A 19,367-nucleotide genomic window follows, 5' to 3' on the forward strand; every position below is an offset into this window, starting at 1 on the left:
CCATATATGAAACTCAGTCAAAAATATTGCTATAAAATCAGAACACTTTAATAAAAATCTTAAAATGTGAAGCTAATTGTTTTTTAACTAGGACTATACAATTCTGTGGTAGCGTAGTGGTTACGAATCGGGCTGCGAACCTTAAGGTCAGCGGTTCGAAACTACCAGCCGCTCCGCGGGAGAAAGATGAGGCTTTCTACTCCCGTAAAGATTTACACCCTCGGAAACCCAGTACTGGGTCGCTATGGGTCGGAACCGACTCGATGGCACTTAACAACAACATACAATTCTGAAGGCGGTGTTTCCATCTCTAGCCCTTCTCCCAAAGCCTTCTGCACTCTTCAATTTAGACCATTTCAAAATGGCACTTTTGTCATTTTTTTTGTAAGAGCCCTACAGTCAATTGACTCGTAGCGACACCATGCCCAACAGAATCAATCTCTGCACCCGCCCACAGTTATTTCTGAGCCCTTTGTGGCAGCCACAGTGTCTGTCCATCTTGTGAGGGTCTTCATCTTTTTCTCTGATACTTTACCGAGCATGGTGCCCTTTACCCGGGACTGGTCCTTCCTGATAACTTGGCATCCTAAAAGGATTCAAATCATGGTCCTTTTAAATGTTCTTTTGATTTGGGGAAACAAAGTCTGAAAGGACAAGATCAGGGCTGAGGTTTCCCAAAGAAATTCTCCCAGGATAGACCTTATACTACCCTTGAAAAATGAGCAGGTGCATCGTCACACGATGGTAAAAACTCCTCTGCACAAGTTTTCTGACCTCTGTCTCACCACTGTAGTTGTCGGTTTTCTTAAAGCTGCTTCATAATAAACCCCTATGATCCTCTTGTGTCCTTTCAGAAAATCCATCAAGATTGTTAAGTGCTGCCAAGTAGGTACCAACTCGTTGTTAAATGCCATCGAGTCGGGATCCGACTCATAGAGACCCTGTACAGGGTTTTCAAGGAGCAGCTGGTGAGTTAGAACTGCCGGCCTTAACGGCCCACACCGATGTTGCAGTTTACCGCATTAACCAGCAACGCCACACCAGAAGTCCTAGGTTCCAACTCATAGCAACCCTGTATAGGGTTTCTGAGGAGCAGCTGGTGGGTTTGAACCACCGACTTTGTGGCTTGCTCTCCAGTTCTGATTCTACAGGGCCACACCAGAAATGCCCCCAAGTTGGTTCCAACTCAGCGACCCTGTCTAGGGTTTCCAAGGAGCAGCTGGTGAACTTGAACCACCAACCTTGCAGTTCAAATCGACCTTGCAGTCCAGTGCATTAACCCACGGTACCTCACCAAGACTACAGAAGTCCCCTTTTGAGTCCCCAAAGAGTAGTCATCATAACCTCTGGTCTAAGCTCTCTGCCTTGGATACAACGGGCCCAGCAGATTCCCTCCAAAGCCACTGTTTTAACTGGACCTTGATACCTGGATCATAGCAGTAAATCTAAGACTCGTCCACAGTTACAATTCGTTCCTCCAAATCGACTTCATTAGCTTTCATCAGTGGTTTTGGCACCAGTCAAACCAAAAGCTTGCTGAGACCAAGGTGTTTACTTCAAATCGAAACTCCTGAGCCATGTGAGATCCCATCTTATGTAGCTGTGGCATCAATAATGCTATGGTCATCTACCTGTTTCTGGACTTCAGTGTCTTAATTGGTAGAGGTTGACAATCTTCTCTCTCAGTTCATCTTTAACGTTTTCCAAACATTCCTTAAAATACTGGGTCTATCTAAAAAGTGTGAGGCAGCATTCCTATAAATTTGTTGTAAAGCTTCAATGATTTGGGGAAGTGTCCACTTGAATTTTGATAAAAGTTTTGCTATTCGCCCGGATCTCAAAATCGTTTGTTTTCCATGGCACAAGAAGTATCTTTTTTTTTTTTTTTTTTTTTAAAGGTGTCCTAGTAAGTCCTGGTGTGGCGCCGTGGGTTAATGCGCCAGACCGCAACGCCGTTTGAACTGCAAGATCGGTGGTTCAAGCTCACCAGCTGCTCCTTAGAAACACTATACAGAGTCGCTATGAGTTGGAACCAAATCGATGGCACTAAACAACAACAAGGAGCCGTAAGACAAGTATATTCTGATAGAACTTGTCTGCAGCCATCCACTGATCACAGAGATGTGTTTAAACACATTTTGTTGGGATAAACCCATGCATGTATGAACTTGAACCTAGTAGCAATAATTTTTTCTTACCCTTGTAGAAGAATTGGTACCAAAAATTAACAACAGTGCAGTACTTTTAAAGACCTTATTTGAATTTCACTAATTTTCCCACTAATGTCAATAACTGTTCTGGGATCTACTGTACATCGTGTAGCATTTATTTGTTATTTCTCTATAATGGTTCCTCATTCTCATCTTTCATGACCTTTGACATTTTTGAAGCATATGGATTAATTGTTTAATATCTCCCAAAGTGGATTTATCTGTTTTCTCATGATTGGAAAGATATTGGGCATTTTTATCAAGAGTATCATAGAAACAATGTTGTGGCCTCTGTCTACATCATATGATGGGGTTCAAGATATCAATATGTTGGGGTTTTTTTTTAAATAACTTTGTATACAAACAAGATTATCAGTTTTACAATCAACAAATCATACACTTTTTTTCATCTCGATAATTGCAATCCTTTCCATACACAACTGTCATGGTTCCTCCCTGTGGTTACTCATTTACAAACATCCTTTTTTAAACTCTTATATATTTGTGTAATATATGTGTGTGTGCGTGCTGTATATGTATATATATGTTAAGTGCCGTCAATATATATATATGTATATATATATATGGAGCTCTGGTAGCATAGTGGTTATGAATTGGGCTGTGAACCGCAAGGTCAACAGTTCAAAACGACCAGCTGCTCCACAGGAGAAAGATGAGGCTTTCTGCTTCCGTAAAGATTTACAGCCTCAGAAACCCTGTTCAGGGTCGCTAAGGGTTGGAACCAACTCAATGGCACTTAACAACAACAACTATATATATATAGTGTGTGTGTGTGTATGTGTATACATATATATGTATATATATATACGTGCAGTGTTTCATTCTGTTGTGCATAGGGTCTCTAAGAGTCAGTACCGACTCGTCACCTAAAAATAACAACATATATATGTCACACTCTTGCTCCCATACCCATACAACCCGTGTTTCTGTCCATGTATCTACCAGCAGAATGCTGTTCCAGAGTTGTGAATATATCACTATTCTTTCCCTGTCGGCCCTTGCATACCTCTCTGTGTCTTCACCGGTCTTCATCATTCTTCTGCTGACCTTTGTCTTCCTGAATATTGCCCTCCCCTCAACTCACATTAACATATGTCTACCTTCTAGCTGGTGAATTATTCTCCCTTCCCTCCCACCCCTGGTAACCATCAAAGTATTTTCGTATGAAAACCTTTTCTTGAGATTTTAAAATAGTCGTCTCAGAAAATATCCTTTTATGATTGACTTCCTTCTCCCAGTCTTTCAGGTTCATCCATGTTACAAGGTGTTTTGCAGATTCATTGTTACTCCTCAGTGTTCCAAAGTATCATATTGTGTGTATGTATCAAAATCTGTTTATCCACTCTTTCATTGATGTGCATTTAGACCGTCTCCATCTTTTTGCAATTATGAATAGTCCCGCAATGCACATCGGTTTGCATATATCTACTTTGCTGTGTATATGATTCTTGGATGTCAGGTTTTTGTTGTTGTTGTTGTTTCAGAGTTTGTTTATGTCTCCCCCTTGCCTTCTTACTTACATGGTTTCTTCTGAGATATCAGAGCTTTAATCTTATTGGTTCTCCTTTGTAGGTAACTTCATATATCTCTAGCTGTTTTCAGGATTCTTTCCTTGTCTTTGATTTTAGAGAGTTTTATTATGATATGTCTTGGTGATAGTCTTTTGGGGTCTATCCTGTTTAGGGGTTCATTCAGCTTCTTAAATGGTTATCTTTTCATGTTTTATGATGTTAGGGAAGTTTTCTTCCAACAGCTCTTCAACTATCTTTTCTGTGCTTTTCTTTGTCTCTTCCTGTTCTGGAATTCCAGTAACCTGTAAGTTGTTCCTCTTCATGTTATACACATGAATCATAGGCTTTCATCATATATTTTCATTCTTTTTTCCTATTGTTCTTCAAGCTTACTAATATTGAGAGGTTTATCTTCAGGCTCACTAGTTCAGGCTTCCATTAATTCAAATCTACTGCTTCGCCCTTTCAATGTAACATCTACTTCTGAAATCTTAGTATTAATCTTCTGAATTTCTATTTGCAGGTTTTGTATTGTCTCCAATCCTTTATCTATTTGTTTGATTGTCCCTGAATTCTTCCTTCTTTTCCTCGACTTTTCTGTCAATCATTTGGATGTACCTTTATATCATTTTCTTGAATTCTTTTTTTGGTTATTCCAATACCTTTTTTCCTTAAAACTGTTTTCTAGCAATGCCTCTTGGTCACTTGTTTGTGCCACTCTGTCTTATTTCTTTGTGTGAACAGAAATTGCCTGCTGCTTTTGAGACATTGTGATGTTGTATTTATATTAAGTTGATTTGATGTTAGTGTATCTCTGGTAGCGTAGTGGTTACAATTGGGTTGTGAACCACAAGGTCAGCAGTTTGAAACTACCAACTGTTCCGTGGGAGAAAGATGAGGCGTTGTGCTCCCGTAAAGATTTACAGCCTCGGAAACCCTGTACAGGGTCGCTATGAGTCAGAACCGACTCCACGGCCCACAGCAGCTGCAGCATTCTTAGGTACACCCCAACAGCCTCCTGGTGTGTGTGATCAGGAGATGAGCTTGAACATCATTCTCTTGTTGCTGTTGGTGCAGTTCAATCTAGGATGGCTTTAGCTAATCCAGGTTGGTTATTGTTGCTGATCCAGGGTATAGTAGCTAGTATCGGCTCTTGCCCAGTGGGTGGGGTTGTAAAGTGTACTGTTGTGGCTTGTCCATGGCTGCAATTGCTGTCTCCTGACAGGTGAAGCAAGGAAAGAAAACACACACACACAAGAGAGCAGGAAAACAAACAAACCAGCAAACCACAGTGAGAAAGAGAAGATACTAAAGGAAAAAAGAAAACAGGCAACAGCTAGCGAAAGAATACAGAAACCAAAGAGAGAAGAGGGAGAGGAAAATAAAAGAAAAAAAGACCTAAACACAATTATGGGACGAGAACAAAGAGTAGTCAAAAATAAAATAAATAGAGAATTGAAAAAAGAAAAAAGATGCAAAGACAGTTGGGAAAGAGAAGCAGAAGAGAGAAAAAATGAAAAGGGAGAGAGAGCAGACTAAAGAGGGAGACTAAGGTGAGGGGGAAGGTATAAAGAAACCAAACCAATGATAGAGGGGGGAAAAACAAAACCAGACCCAGAGAGGAGAGAATTCTGGGGTCTCTTGCCAACCATGGACCTCACATCATGGGTGGGTCACAGCTGAGATGGTAACAGCTCTCAAGGGAATTCCTGTAGGGCTCGGTGATGTGTATTCTGGGCACTCAATCTGGAAGAAGTTTGTGCCGACCCCACAACAGCTGGGATATCTGGGTGTGTCTGACTCAGAGGGGAGCCGAGAGTGAGAGGTCCCTCTACTTCAGGGCTGACCGTAACCAGCTCTGCAGGTCTGGGATAGGCCACATCTGATTCCAGGTGACAGGTTGGTGCTGCTAGCTCCCCACACACTTTGATGCAGTTTCCACAGCAGGGAAAACAGTAGCTTCCCTGGGAGTGTATGCAGATGGGAGTTGACCACACCTGTAGTCACCAAGATAACGTGGGATACGAGAAGAAAAAAATTTCACCCCTTTGTGTACACCAATAAGCTATATGTCTCTGCATTACCTACTGCGCTCTTGTCTTCAAAGTCACCGGTGAGGTGAAAAGTTCAAGATGGGCACACGACAGCTTGACTGGCCACCGGCAAGACCAGCAGCAGTTGCTTTTCTGTGTATGTATTCTCCCCCACACATCTGTTCAACTGCTTCTCCTATTGAGGGCTGCCCAGGGCCAGCTGTGCAGATCTGGAGCCGGACCCACCTGAACAGGATCAGTGAGGACAGTTTCCCCTTCCTTTAATGGGGCCACAACTGTGGTGCTCTCTTCTGTGCAGTTCCAACCATCGGGAGAGCAGGAATGTCCCTGGCAGTGTATGGGGGTGGGGGCTGGCCTTACCTCTGGTCATCAGGGGAGTGTGGGGGACAAGAAAAAAAATCACACCTTTGTCTCTGCAAGCCACAGTTGGTGCAACACTGATAAGTTTTCTTATCTCTTAAGCCACTCACAGAAGCTCAAGATAACTAGGCCCATCTGATCACAAGTTTGTAGGACCAGTCTCGGCTATTTTTGCTGTCTGCACAGCTTTCCTAAAAAGCACTCAATCCACTTTTCTCTCTCTTCACCTGTGGCTCAGCGCTCCAGGACTATCGTCTACATCGGTTTGTTTATCAGCACAGCCTTTCTGTCTAGTCTGCCATCTTGGTACCTCCCACTGGATGTCATAATTGGCATATTATTGTACACACAAGTAGTCCCTTCTCTCTCATTTAATTTGATTCTATCACTATGGTCTCATGGATTCCTTAACAACAATATAGACATTCCTTAACGATATATGGATTCCTTAACAACAATATATACATATATATATATATGTTGTTGTTGTTAAGTGCCGTCGAGTCAGTTCTGACCCATAGCGACCCTGTACAGGATTTCCGAGGGTGTAAATCTTTACGGGAGTAGAAAGCCGCGGAGCGGCTGGTAGTTTCGAACCGCTGACCTTAAGGTTCGCAGCCCAATTCGCAGCCACTACGCTACCAGAGCTCCTTATATATATATATATACATACATATATATATGTTTGTATATATATATACACACACACACACATATATATATACACACACACACATATTAAATATATATAATCTAGTCTGACTCAGTGACCCTGTATTGGGTTTTCAAAGAGTGGCTGCTGGATTTGAACCATCGACCTTGCAGTTAGCAGTTCAGTGCTTATCCTACAGTGCCACGCTATGTGTGTGTGTATATATGTGTATCTATCTATATATAGATAGATACACATATATACACACACACTATATATATATACACACACACACACAGGGGGTGTGGTGCTTTAGGATAAGCACTGGACTGTTAACCACGAAGTTGGCAGTTCAAACCCACCAGCTGCTCCTTGGAAAGCCTATAAGAAGTGCACTGGTAACCACAAGGTTGGTGGTTACCAAATGGACAGTGACTAGGAAGACTGTAGGAGAATTGATGCATTTGAGTTATGGTGTTTGAGGAGCATATTAAAAATACCATGGACTGCCGAAAGAACAAACAAATCTGTGTTGGAAAAAGTACAGCCAGAATGCTCCTTGGAAGCCAGACTGTCCAGACTTCGTCTCTCATATTTCGGTCATATTAGGTGGGACCAGTTCCTGGATGTGGACATTGTGCTTGGTAAAGTGAAGTATCAACACAAAAGAGGAAGACCCCCAAGGAGATGGATTTCCCAATCCATACTAGTGGCGGTAACACTGGGCTCAAGTGTAACAATTGTGAGAACAGTACAGGACTGGGGAGTGCAGGCGGTCCGGTCCTACTCAGTGAGAACAGCACAGGACTGGGGAGCGCGGGTGGTCGGAGTCTACTCAATGGCACCCAACAACAACAAAACCGGATGTTGTTCCCAATCTCCACATCCCATTTCAGCTGGCCTGGTGAAATCAGCTGCTGTTCCTCCCTGGGCAAAAACTTGAAGGAACCCTTTCTCAAGGCATTAACACCCGGGAGGGAAGCAGCTGACGCTCCTTCTACCGAGTCAGGCTTAATTTTTGCAGTAAGGGTGATGAGCTTACTGGCCCAGGGCTTCAAACTGGTGCCCTCTGGTTCTATACCTGCCGAGAATTTGCCTTTCCACCTGGGATACACTAAATCAGAATCTACATTTTATAAAGATTCCCAGCTTATTTTTAAATGCTTTGAACGTCTAAGAAAACGGGCAAGCAAATCCTGGTTCTACAGTAGACCCTAAGTTCAGACCATGGACAGGACATTTCTTGTCACTGCGGGGTCAGTGCCCCAAGGTGGTCTAAGGGTAAAGAGCCTTCATTCTTCTCTCTCTGGTGGTGGTGGTTGTGTGCCATGGAATTGGGACGCACAGCAATCCTATATAAGGTTTCCAAGGCTGTGAATCTTTACAGGAGCACAAAGCCTCATCTTTCTCATCTACCTGGTAGATTTGAACTGCTGACCTTGCAGTTAGCAACCCAATTCATAACCCACTACATTACCAAGGCTCCTTAGCTTGGAAGGACAAAAATCACAGCCCAGGTCGTCATGTTCTGTGTTTTAAAGCATGGATTCCCACACCCCATTTCCTAGCCATGTAATGACACCATGTGTTTTCCTCATTGCTGGGAGAATGAAATGTGTTCATGCACATGATGCTCTGAGTGCACCCCATGGCGTCTGGAGAGCACTAATGGGTACACGGGGACCCTTTTTGCTCCTAGGGTAGCAACCCAGCCTTTTCCCAAAGAGAATTCATCATGACGCTCAGCCCTTCCTATAACCCAGCTGGTGAGAAAACAACCCAATGGCTGTTTTCTCAATTCCACATTAAACACGCGCCCCCTCAGGCCCGGTGGGCTCCCAGACCTAGCGGCTCCCAGCCAGCCCGCAGCACAATTCTCCATATGCAAGTGGCTTGGGTAAGACGCATTAGCCTGTTGAAGATTGTTTCAAGACCGTGTCTGGCGTTGTCTCTACAGGGCACCAAAGTGCCTGAAGCTTGAAACTAGGGTTGGGGACTGGGGAAGCAGCTAAACCTGCCAACCCAAGGGCAGATTCCTCCTCCACCTCACTCCTGCTAGGGGGAGTGAAAATGTAAAACGTGTTGCACACTAACAGTTGTAACTTTTTAAGCCAAACATTTCCACGTTAAGGCACTCTGATTAGGGCCATTCCAAGGAAAGCCAGAAAATGGGCCAGGAAAGGGAGGTAGAAACTCTGTCCAACTCTTGGCTGAAAAGCAGACATCAAAGCTATGACTGTCTTTAGAGGAAATGAAACCCATAGGGCTTTGCCACCAACAACTGGGTACCTACACTCCCTCACCATGACTTTATAGAGAAAAAGGGTGCTGACCATTTGTTCAAAATGTCCCCTAGGCCCTGGACTAGGAGTTTATCCTTGAAGAACCTGACTCTTGGCACTCACCTGGGAATTCTGGACCAAGCCTCGCTATTTTCCTTTCTTCGTTTTCCCTTGATGTCATTATGGATTTTGTATAAAGGACTGCTTTATACACACACAGCCATCTTGAGTCTTTAAAGTATTTCCTAGGTACAGTTTTTTTCTAATGAAAAACTGAAGTTCACTCAGGCTTCATCATGCAGATTGAATTTGAATGCCCGGTGAGATCTTTCCAATTTCGGCACATGGATTCAGTGGAAATATCATCTCAGAAATGGAAAGTTCACCCCTACCCACCCAACCCCCAATAGGTCCATTGTGCCACAGCCCAGGACGAAGTCTTCACAGCACCTTCACCTCAGAAAGTATGATGTCTGCTGTCTCGGGAAGCTGACTCTACCAGGGCAGAGATGCTGTTCTGTCCACAGCTGTGTCCCCAGCAGGAGTGGACATGGCTTCAGCATATAGTCTGCTAAATGCGTGAATTTAGTAAGAAGAAAGAGAAGAAAAATGATAGCTATTGGTAATTACAATGTTTCCCTACCAAAAATAACAGTCCAACGTAAGATTTCTGGCTCTCAAGGGCAGAGGAAACATTACAGACCTACTTCTAAAACTGTTATGTGTTGTTGTTAGATGCCGTCGGGTTGATTTCGACTCATAGCAACCCTGTATACGGTTTCCGAGGAGTGGCTGGTGAGTTTGAACCGCCAACCTTGTGGTTCAAACCAACCCTGTGGTCCAGTGATCATCCTACAGCACTATTTAGTCCCAAAGTAAACTTGATGAAGTTGTCATTTCAGTGCCTAACTCACTCCCCACAGCCAGAGGCAGCTCTCCAAACCAACTCAGAGCTGAGGCCATTCAAAACAACACCTTCAGGTGGGTGGAGTCTGCGCTGGGGCCCTCACTGGAGAGTGGCTGCTCTGGGTGACCCGGAAGTTTTGTCTCCTCACAGTAAAATGGAGCACTGTTCGGCTATGACAGAGAATTCTTAGGCTTTAACATTAAGTATTACAACAGTTCAACAAAAAAGGCTAAAGACAACAAGTCTAGTAAGTGCAATTACTTCTTTAAAGCATTAACTCCCAACACTGAAAAGGTAGGGCAATATTTAAGACATGAGCTCATGGTATATCTTAGCTTTACCCAACAGCACAGCTGTAGAAAGCAGGTGAAGCAGGCCAGCCAGCCAGTCAGAGGCTATGCTTCCTGTCCTGCTGGCCCATGGAACCTGGCCCAGAAGACCCTCCCCGTGACCCCGACACGTTCATGTCATTTCATTTGGAACCATCAACCCCCAGATGAGAAAGGGAGGCCTCAATGTTCCTTCACTGAAGAAATTATTTTATTCCATTTGAGAAAAGTACAAGATAGAGGTATTTGTTCTTTGCCTGGCAAAAGTGACTTCCGCACTGAGCACGGACCTGCCTAGGTGATGGAGGCAGATGTAAGAGGTACAGTGAGCAAAAACCTTCGGCCAAAAGGTGTTTACAGTTTCCATGGCAGCAGGTTCACAAGTTCATTTTCATCCTGACAATCATCATTGTGGTATCTAAGAAAACACTAAATTTTGAGGATAAACTTGATTATTGAACCTGGGAAAATCCCTGCTTTTCCACATGTGCTGAGAAGAAACTGAAAGAGCCTTTCAAATACTGTTCTGACATACCTCCTCCGCTTTCATAAAGAGATTGCTTCCATTTATCTGTAGGCCAAACGTATGACGACCTTACCACAGCAAGCTGCTCCAAAAGGTGGTCAAACGCCATCCTCACCCCTGCAGCTTGGCGTTTTCCTCCATGTAAACTGCTCCCAGGCCAAGCCACAAGCCCATGCCACTCCTGTGGTACCAAGGCTGGCCTCCTGTCAAAGCAGACTCTCAGACACTCCCCACTTGTCCCAGAAGAGGGGATGAAGGAATCTCAGGCTGACAGATAGCACACTTCCTCCTTTTATGACCTGTCACTGCAAGCGTCACCACTGGGCCCTCTAATGAGTGTTCAGTCTTTCTGCCCTAAGCCACATTGTCGGTAGTGTTGTTCTAGGCTCCTCACCCTGAAAGAAGTGGGTGTGCCCCACTCTGACGTGGTAGCTCTAGCTCTGGGAAGAATGGGGTTGGGAGGGGTGGGACGCGTCACTGTTCCACTGACCCTGCTTAAAGGCAGGCCTGCACGCGTCTCCACACTACCCAGGTCTGGACCCAAGCCAGCGAACGAGCTTCCAAATGATGCTCACTTGGACACCCCAGTCAAAGCTGTCCGTGGACACGCTCCTTAGGTGAAATTGAGAAGTGCCAGCCACACCATGCAGTAATTTACAACATGCTGTGTTTCTGACTGAATCTCTCTGAATGTGCAAGGATTTGAACTGTAGTTTTCTCAGTAATATGGCAGCAACAATGCTTCACGAAGGTGAACTGATGAGGCACACAGGAAGTAGGGCTTGGTACGATTTTAACCCGTCACTCCCTAAAGTCTCAAGCACCTTTGCTGGGGAGTACCCTCCACAACAGCCATGGACACTACGAACAGCTGGACAGCCCACCCAGGTGCAGTCCTCAATGCAGGCCACCTTGTTAAAGTCCATTCCTCCTCCCTGAGCATGTCATGCCTTCGGGACACTCACCGCCAGTCCACTAAATGCTCTGGTAAGAGGTGGCAGTGTGGCTACAGGAGGGGAATCGAGCAGTGATGGGTTCCTGCAGCCTTGGGTGAGGTGAGACTGTTCCTCAGGGTGAGTATAGCTGAGAACACAATGGTGACTTCTGAAGGCTGTCCATCCGTAAGTCGTAGAGAAGAAAATGCAGCACCTCTAAGATATGGCCATAAGGAACCCAGCTGTCAGAGCTGGGCTAATTCTTTAGAAAGGACATCACTGAGCCTCCTGTCTGGGTGGTCTGACCGAAATGGCTATGTGAAGGGGGGCTGGTTGGCACAGAGACTTTCTCTGACATTCCATTCATCGCCATCGAGCCATTGGGAATGGCAGTTGTGTTCAGACAACCAGGTGACTTGTCCGTCGCCTGTATTTTAAAATAGACCAAATAAAACACTGGCAGAACGATGCCAATCAGGAGCATGAGAAAAACAGCATTCCACCACTGAATGCCAGCGTCCGCATCGTTTGCCGGCGTCTTCCGAGTGGCAGGAAGCAGCGGCTGGCTGGAGGTCTCAATGCAGTAACTTTCGTGTAGGAAGATCTCTGATTGCACTGCGCTCTCGATGTTCTGGTCAATTCCCTTAAAGAAATCTGTCAGCTGGCTGGACTGGACACCAGAGCTGTCCAGGTCAGGCAGCTCTGTGAAGGTCACTCTGGTCTCTGAGGGCGGGCTTGGGAGGGGTTTTAGCTCTTTGCGCACCTCCGTTAGGAGCCCATGGTTTTTCACTGGAATCTTAATAGATTTTAAAGCATAGAAGTCTTGTTCTCGAATGAAGTTGTTGACTTTCTTAATATCTGCCACCTAGAGAAGCCATGGAAAACACCATCAGAAAATATGTAAAGCTCCCAAAAACTTACAACGGAAAAGTACCTCTTAACCTTCCTGAGTGATGGACCAACCCCAACCCACTTAAGAATCTGCTGAGTAGCAGAGAATCACGCCTACACACAACAATTCGTTTAGCTGAGTAACTGTTCTTTGGCTTCAACTGTCTTAATGTATAATGTATACCTCAGTCATACATTTTTTCTAGAGATATTCAAGTGTGAATCATTTAAGATCAGTTTTGGAAAACAGATTTTTATAAAAATCTGTTTAAAGTGTTACTACGGCAACAATTAGAAGACACACAATCAAGGTATAGCCTTCTTTCTTTTTAAAGTTTAAATACTTAATTTTAACTTTTGAGGGAACAGTGACCCCATCTGGCTGATTTCCCTCTCACATCAGCCCCCTATCAGTAGCTGCCATAGTGGTTTTTAACCAAACATTTCCAAGGCCTCAGCCTGCTCTACAGATACGCTCGACACTTAGTCTACCTTGAAAGATGTCTTGAAGCTGAGTCCGATGCTTTAACCCCACCCCCCAGAAGTACTGCATAACATATACACTTATTGTTCAAATCATCTGGATAATTTCAGCCCCCAGAGATTCTTATGATACTTCTGAACAATAATTAGAAATATGTAGGCAATCAAAAATTAAGTTGGAAACGACGTTCTATTTCAGTATTAGTACTTGAGGTAAAAGGAACACTGCTGGGAATTTTATCAAGTACTAAAGTTCTTTATAAACTCTTTTCATAGTCAAGTGAGCTGACCTCTGACCTTAAGACTTAAGAAACAGGAGGCAATGTAAGTCAAAAGGCAAACTTTCCCTCAATTTAATGTTTGAAAATTCACAAAAAGCTGATGAGATGGATTCTGATGTTTGACTCATAAATCAATCCACTTACAGTGTAAATACAGCAATAGATCTTTAAATCACACCTTACTGTAACCAAGCACCTTCATGCTAATTATCTGGAAACTGTGTTTATCATTTCATTGAATAGGGGTGGGTGACGTTTTAAATTTATTATGTCTTCAAACTAACCGTCCCATGAGATGCTTGAGACCCTCTGTCTTTGCCACTAATACACTAACAGCAAATTTTTTCCTTTAAACAGAAAACCTGATCGCTTAGGGGAGGCATCACATATCCTTTACTAGCTTACTAGACACCGACCTTCCACGAAATCCATGACATTTATTCAGGTCTCTCTATAAATAATCCATTATGCCTATAGCAGGTGATAGTTATTGTTGTTAAGCGCCACTGAGTTGGTTCTGACACATAGCGACTCACATGGTTGAAGAGGTTTTAAATCTTCGGTGGAACAGAAAGCCTCATCTTTCTCCCAGGGTGGCCGGCGGGTGTGAACCACAGACCTTGTGGTTCACAGTCCAGAGCTACTGCATTCCCACAGAAGGCAATTTTAAGAGTAAAATACAAACATTGGTACAATTTAAAGACCTCTGTGTATCACTGGACTCCTGGTATGGTGCTGGAGGATCAGACCTGAAAGCAAACCACAAGGTTGGCAGTTCAAACCCACCGGCTGCTCCTCAGAAACCCTATACAGGGTCATGATGAGTCAGAATCAACTCAACGGCTCTTAACAACAACAACATGCATCGACTTGTTTATTTCCAGGAAAGACCACAGCATCCCCCACAGATGGATAAATGACTGGCATTTGAAGGAGGAAACCATTTTAAGCAAGTACTTTATATAGACTTGGAGAAGGGCACACAGCTCTGAAGCATAATGTCAGCAAAGTGAAATGCAGGCAGCCCCGGGTTACAAGGTCTGTTCCTAACTGTGTGCAAATAAGTCAGAACAGGTGCATATGGCTCTAATTTAGCCTTACTTTAGGTCACCAAGACTCACAGCCTTCTCACTGATTTCAACGTGTGCTTGCAGCAAGTGAAGGCGACTATGAGGAAGAAGTTGAGAGTAGGGGTTGGTTCAGTGGGTTCGAGGTGAGGGCAACTTTACATTAAAGGGCAGGTACATAACCAGGGGATTTTCTATATACAAATACCTTCAATCTAGAAGAAAATGCAGGCATTCTAGAAATACTTTCCTACTTACTTTGCCATTGTTAATCACTCTGAATGCTAAAAACATAATTAAAAAGAAAAGCAAGAGTCACATGGATACACAGTACACAAACACTACATCATGCATTTCTAAAAGAGAATTTTACCAGTTAAACATGCTACCACCAGCAAGAAGGTTTTTTTAAGAATTAACATAACAAAGAAAACAAGCATCCAAAGAAATCTTGGATAAATTCTGCCTGGTATCTCCAACCACCATAGGTCTTCAATAAAATGGACTCAAAATAAAGGAAAAAAGAAAAGTTTGAGCAGACATACTCTACAGAGAGAAAACTGCCCATCATCTGAGACCCCAGATTAATCCTCTCCAAAGCTCAGAACTGTGATAAATAACTCTTTTAGGTGGTGGTGGTTACGTGCCGTGGAGTCGGTTCCAACTCATAGCGTCCCTGTACAGGGTTTCCGACGTTATAAATCTTTACGGGAGCAGAAAGCCTCATCTTTCTTCCGTGGACCGGCTGGTAGTTTTGAACTGTTGACTTTGAGGTTAGCAGCCCTACTTGTAACTGCTATGCTACCAGAATTAGGATGGTCTTTCTTCAGGATGGCAGGAGTCAAGAGAGTAGCAGGCTGGCATAACAAAAGAAGCCCATGGACAAGAGGGGAAATTACTTTCAATGAGAATGCTGCCATCAAAGACAAATCCAGTAGATTGTAAACCCCTTTTGTTTTCGTTGTTGTTGTTAGGTGCTATGGAGTCTGTACCAACTCATAGCGACCTTATGTACAACAGAACGAAACACTGCCCCATCCTGGGCCAACCTCACAATTGTTGCCATGCTTGAGCCCATTGATGCTGCCACTTTGCCAATCCATCACACTGGGGGTCTTCCTCGTTTTCTCTGACCCTCCACCTTACCAAACATGATATCCTTCTCCAGCGACTGGTCCCTCCTGACAATATGTCTGAAGTATGAGAGACAAAGTCTGGTCATCCTGGCTTCCAAGGAGCATTCTGGCTGCACTTCATCCAACACAAATCTGTTGGTTCTTTTGGCAGCCCATGGCACTTTCAACATTTTCCTCCAACACCAAAACTCAAAAGCATTAATTCTTCTACTGTTTTCCTTATTCACTTTCCTGCGTTAGCATGCATATGAGGTTATTGAAAATACAATGGCTTGGGTAAATCCCATAGGACTCAGTCCAGAGGAACCTGGGGAGAGGCTTTCTCAAGACCGGGGAACAAAACTCTTTGTGAGCGGCCATGCCATGCTGTCTTCTGGGTCGGGTACCCGATTTAAAGAAGACCTCACTCTCACTAAAATGAGTACAGATTGGATTTCTTGAGCGTTTGTCAGTAAGCACTTGTGATAACTTATCAGTGACCTCATAACCAAGAGGAACAGAGGCAGTATCGGAGTACTGACAACATTTCTCACAGAGGTAAAGGTATTCCAACCGCTCTTTAACTAAACAGGGGCAGCCCTGTGCGGGAGCCCATCCAATGCTGCTGTGTAAGTAAGGTCTGGGAACCTGTTCCACAAGACAACTCTGACTCATTTCCATCTCCAGTAGCCCCCTTGGCTCTCTCCCTCCCGTTCCAGGTGGTCCCTGTGTTCTCTGCATATTTGCCTTTTCCATTTAGCATAATGTCTCCAAGCTCCATCCTTACGGCAGCATGTCCTTCATTTCTCCTACTGGCTGAGTGATGTTTGTACCATATTTTATTTATCCATTCATTTGTTGATGAGCATTTAAATGGTTTCCACCTATGGGCTACTGTGTGAATAGTGCTGCTGTGAACATTGGTATACAAGTCTGAGTCTCTGCTTCCAAGTCTTTGGGTACATACCTAGGAGTGGAATTGCTGGGTCATACGGTACTTCTAGTTTTCGTTTTTTTAAGAAAAGGACACACTGTTTTCCAAAATGGCTGTACCAGTTTACATTCCCAACATCCTCATCAACGTGTAATTTTTAGGTTGTAGTTTCTAGCTTAGTTACCCTTGTTGTTGTAAAGTGCCATCGAGTCAGTTCTGACTCATACCCACCCTGTATAGGGTTTTCAAAGAACAGCTGGTAGGTTTGACCTGCAGACCTTGTCGTCTGCAGTCCAGTGCTGACCCTAGAGCCCCACCCCAGGAGTCCTTGGCCACCCTAGTGGGAGTGAAATGGGACGCATTTTGTTTTTGAGCTGATGATTACAGATGGTGTCCGTTTGCATGCCCTCTTTGGTGAAATAAGGTTGTAATCTTTTTGGGAGCAGATCTCCACATTTTTCTCCTGCAGAGCAGCCAGTGGGTTAGAACCACCCAGTTATCAATCTTTTTGGAAGGAGATCACCACATTTTTCTCCTGCAGAGCAGCCAGTGGGTTCGAACCACCCACTTATCAATTAGCAGCCCAAGTGATTAGCCAATGCACCACCAGGGCTCCAAGGTAACTCTACAGAAGCAGTTTTACTCAGTAAAACACAGGGATCTGGAGCCAGCTGGGAGCCCTGCCCATCAGCGCATTCAGCTGGGTCCCTCAGGCAGCGCCTTTGGGGCGCTCCTCACCTTGCAGCCATATTGCAGCGCTAGCTTGTTGAGGCTGTCTTCCTGGGTCAGCTCCCGCTGCAGCAACACCACCTCGGCGGCTCCAGGCTGGTGAGGGCGGTGGGCGCAGTCCTCTGGGCGCTCCTTGCCTCGGGACCGCAGGACCACATGGCCTGACTCTTCCGCGGAGGAGTCGCCAGAGTCTCCGCTGCCATCCTTAAACTCATCAACGTGGCTGCTTGAAGTCCTGCACACAACAGCAGGGCCTTGGAAGGGCTTGTGCACGTCTTTCTGCCTCATTTTCTTAACTGAAAACCAAACCCGAGGTCAATTCCACACAAACCCACTGCCATTCGCTTGTTGTTATTGTTTAACTGGCCTAGAGTCGGTTCCGACTCACAGTGACCTTGTATAAGGTTTTCAAGGAGTGGCTGGTGAGCTTGAACCGCCGACCATGCGGTTCAAACCGACCTTGCATCCCAGTACATTATCAGAACAATAACACTGTACATACTCAACAGTGGGCTCCAGCTTGGTAACAACTGTGAGGCTGGCCCGGGACCAGGCAGTGTGTCGTTCTGTTGTGCACAGGGTCGATATAAATCGGTACCGACTCAGTGGCACCTAACAACAACATACTCAACACACAACAGTACAAAACAGGGGCTTACACTGGCTGAGAGGGCTCCTGGTGTGGCGCTGTAGGACAGGCACTTGGCCATAAAGACGATTTGAACAGCAAGGTTGATGGTTCAAACTCACTAGTCACTCCTCGGAAACCCTATACAGAGTGGCTACGAGTCAAACCTACTCAATTGCAATTAATAACAACATGCTGGCTGAGATGGGAGAATGTAGGCAGAATAAAAACACTGCATTTTCTCCCTAAGTACGCTTTTTACCCAGAAAACAAAGGCTGCCCTTTCTCCTCCCCTGATTCGTCATCCACAGCTGTGTCATCCTGACACCCACATCTGTACAGACACCAATCCTATTCGTGGTCTCCTAGTAGCGAGGGGGAGGGGAATCCTTGTGCTAAGAGGTGAGTAAATACAGCATCTCTAGCCTCCTGACCACTGAGAATCAAACTCCCAACCTTTCCCCAAAGTTCCTATTCAATGCTTGCTGCGCTAAGGGCACTTGATTGCCAAGAACGCAATGAGGGGGGATGACTTTTATTTTGAAACCTCCTGAATTCTATAATCTGTAGGCGCCCAGGGGCGGTGCTGTGAGTTAACGCACTGGGCTGCAACCGTGGTTGGTGGTTCAAGCTCACAAGTCACTCCTTGGAAACTATATAGGGTCGCTATGGGTCGGAACTGACGCGACGGCACTTACCACCACCAACAGGCCAAGTTGGGGGAAATGCCCGTCAAACTGAATTTCACCCAGTTCTCATAGGTCTCTTTGCTCTTATTAAAAACCTGCAGATCGAATCTTTATTTTCACTGTAGTTGTTGTTGTTGTTAAGTGCCAGCGAGTCGATTATGACTCATAGCGACCCTGTATAGGGTTTTTGAGGAGCGGCTGGAGGGACTGAACCACCGGCCTTGAAGTTCAAGCCGACTTTGCGGTCCAGTGCTGATCCCACAACATCACACCAGGCAAGTGCAAACTCGTAACACCTTCCTTCCAGTCTCCAAAGTGTTTGAATGAGTTTCAGAACTGAAATCTCAAGCACCAGGATTGACAGCTTCAAAAGAACAGCTGATCCCAGGACTCTTCAGAGCCCGCGCCCAACCCCAACCTCTAGGGGGCGCTGCCCGAACCGGCTCCCCATTCCCACCCAAGCTCCGGGCCTGCAAGGGGTCCCAGTCACTCTCAGGCCTCAGTTGCTCTCCAGCACCTCTCGTGAAAGGAGGGAGTCGCCACGCAGGAGCTGACAAAGTATCTAGGTAGCAGCCGTCCTACGGCTTACACAAGCTGAGCCCCGACGTTCAGTAAAGGTACGATCTCTGACCTTTGACCTCCAATCCAAAGAGCTCCGGCTGCCTTCAAGGCCTGGGAGCCCCCTCCGTCTGGGGGAGTGGCGGCCCAAGCCGAGCTGACCATGGGAGCCAAACCCTAGACAGGAGCACCCTCACCACAGACC

The 19,367-nt window shown here is 45.1% G+C and overlaps 1 protein-coding gene across 1 annotated transcript; it reads right to left on the reverse strand.

The window, feature by feature from the left end:
• Window positions 1-12,043: 12,043 nt before the first annotated feature.
• On the reverse strand, window positions 12,044-17,575 carry LYSMD4 (LysM, putative peptidoglycan-binding, domain containing 4). Its single transcript, XM_006872152.1, has 2 exons — window positions 17,297-17,575; window positions 12,044-12,652 (listed from the first exon to the last, which is right to left on the reverse strand). The coding sequence occupies exons 1-2, from the start codon at window positions 17,573-17,575 to the stop codon at window positions 12,044-12,046; spliced, it is 888 nt and encodes a 295-aa protein (XP_006872214.1).
• Between the last annotated feature and the right edge of the window lie 1,792 nt (window positions 17,576-19,367).

Source organism: Chrysochloris asiatica, unplaced genomic scaffold, assembly GCF_000296735.1.
Source record: "Chrysochloris asiatica unplaced genomic scaffold, ChrAsi1.0 scaffold00184, whole genome shotgun sequence".
Taxonomy (NCBI): domain Eukaryota; kingdom Metazoa; phylum Chordata; class Mammalia; order Afrosoricida; family Chrysochloridae; genus Chrysochloris; species Chrysochloris asiatica.

What these genes read in the sequence shown, in the direction of transcription:
- LYSMD4 (XM_006872152.1), bottom strand. Translation starts at nt 17,575, where the DNA reads ATGAGGCAGAAAGACGTGCACAAGCCCTTCCAAGGCCCTGCTGTTGTG. An exon ending in CGCTGCAATATGGCTGCAAG is followed by an intron (nt 12,653 to 17,296) that starts GTGAGGAGCGCC and finishes TGGCTTCTCTAG; the next exon opens with GTGGCAGATATTAAGAAAGT.